The 1,441-nt window shown below is 44.7% G+C and overlaps 1 protein-coding gene across 1 annotated transcript in view; it reads left to right on the top strand.

Annotated features, from left to right (window-relative positions):
* LOC106879922 (uncharacterized) overlaps positions 1 to 1,441 on the top strand; it is a 44,400-nt gene that overhangs the window by 19,821 nt on the left and 23,138 nt on the right. The window contains exon 2 of the mRNA XM_014929675.2: positions 971 to 1,138. Coding sequence (XP_014785161.2) covers positions 989 to 1,138 — 150 coding nt within the window. The 5' untranslated portion in view covers positions 971 to 988. The remainder of the gene's footprint in view (positions 1 to 970; positions 1,139 to 1,441) is intronic.

Below are 1,441 nucleotides of genomic sequence, written 5' to 3'. Positions count from 1 at the left end.
TTATTGTACAATTCCTAATTATGTTTAATTATAAATCATATAGGTGCAGACGTGACTGTGTGGTAAGACGCTTGCTTCCCAATCACATGGTTCTGGGTTTAGTCCTACTGCTTACCACCTTGGACAAGTGTCTTCTACTATAGCCCCAGGCCGACCAAAGCTTTGTGAGTGGATTTGTTAGACAGAAACTGAAAGAAACTAAAGCTGTGAGCTGGCAGAAATGTTAGCATGCCGGGCGAAATGCATAGCGGTATTTTGTCTGCCTTTACATTCTGAGTTCAAATTCCACCAAGGTCGACTTTGCCTTTCATCCTTTCGGGGTCAATAAATTAAGTACCAGTTACACACTGGGGTCGAAGTAATCTACTTAATCCGTTTGCCCGTCCTTGTTTGTCCCCTCTGTGTTTAGCCCCTTGTGGGCAATAAAGAAATAAGAAACCATACCAAATCTGGCATTGGTGCTCGATGACATCCTGTGGATCATTGGGTCCCGTCAAACTGTCCAACTAGCACACCAGCATGGAACAGGGTCGTTAAATGATGATAATAATGATAATCATCATCATCATCATTCAATGTCAGTCTTCCATGCTGGCATGGATTGGACGGATTAACAGGAGCTGGCCTGGCAGAAGACTGCACCAGACTTCTGAGTCTGTTTTGGCAGGGTTTTTACCGCTGGATGTCCTTCCATAACACCAACCACCCCTGCAGAGTGGACTGAATCCTTTTTACATGGCACCAGCACTGACAAGGTCACCAAGTAACTTGCAAGATAAAGATCCTTTGAAAGGGGAGGGTGCATTGGAGGAGGAGGGGATCTTGTGTCAGATGACGAAAGGTTAAAATATGACAGACAGAAACAGGTGTCTTGCTATAGAGGACGACGATGATGATGATTATGATGATGGCGGTAATGGTGCCTATGTTAATTGTTATTAATTACTATTTGTCTCTTTGTCTTTGTTAGATTCTCACAGCTAATGAGATGGCTTGTGCACTGTTTGGTTACAACCGATCAGATATGATTTGCCGGTGTTTGACAGATTTGGTCCAACTGAAGAGAAAGGATCAACAGACCATAATGGAATCTTACCTTCAACCAAGTGGACAAGTGATTAGTATCGCTGGCAAAGTGGTACGTATAACAAACCCTTTTCTCTATTCTCTCTCTCTCTCTCTCTCTCTCTCTCACACACACTCTCTTATTCCCTCCAGCTCTCTTGCTCTCTCTCTCTCATTTTCTTTTGCTCGCTCTCTCTCTCCCCCCCTTCTTATGTCCTCCCTCCCTCTCTTTCTCTAGTCTTCTCTTGCTCTCTCACCCTTTCTCTTGCTGTCTCTCTCTCACCCTTTCTCTTGCTGTTTCTCTCTCGCCCTTTCTCTCTCTCTCTCTCTCTCTCTCTCTCTCTCTCTCCCTCCCTCCCTTCCTATGTCCTCCCTC

This window comes from Octopus bimaculoides, chromosome 24 (genome assembly GCF_001194135.2).
Source record: "Octopus bimaculoides isolate UCB-OBI-ISO-001 chromosome 24, ASM119413v2, whole genome shotgun sequence".
NCBI lineage: Eukaryota > Metazoa > Mollusca > Cephalopoda > Octopoda > Octopodidae > Octopus > Octopus bimaculoides.
The sequence above is the reverse complement of the archived record's forward strand: the minus strand, read 5'-3'. Positions and strand labels throughout refer to the sequence as shown.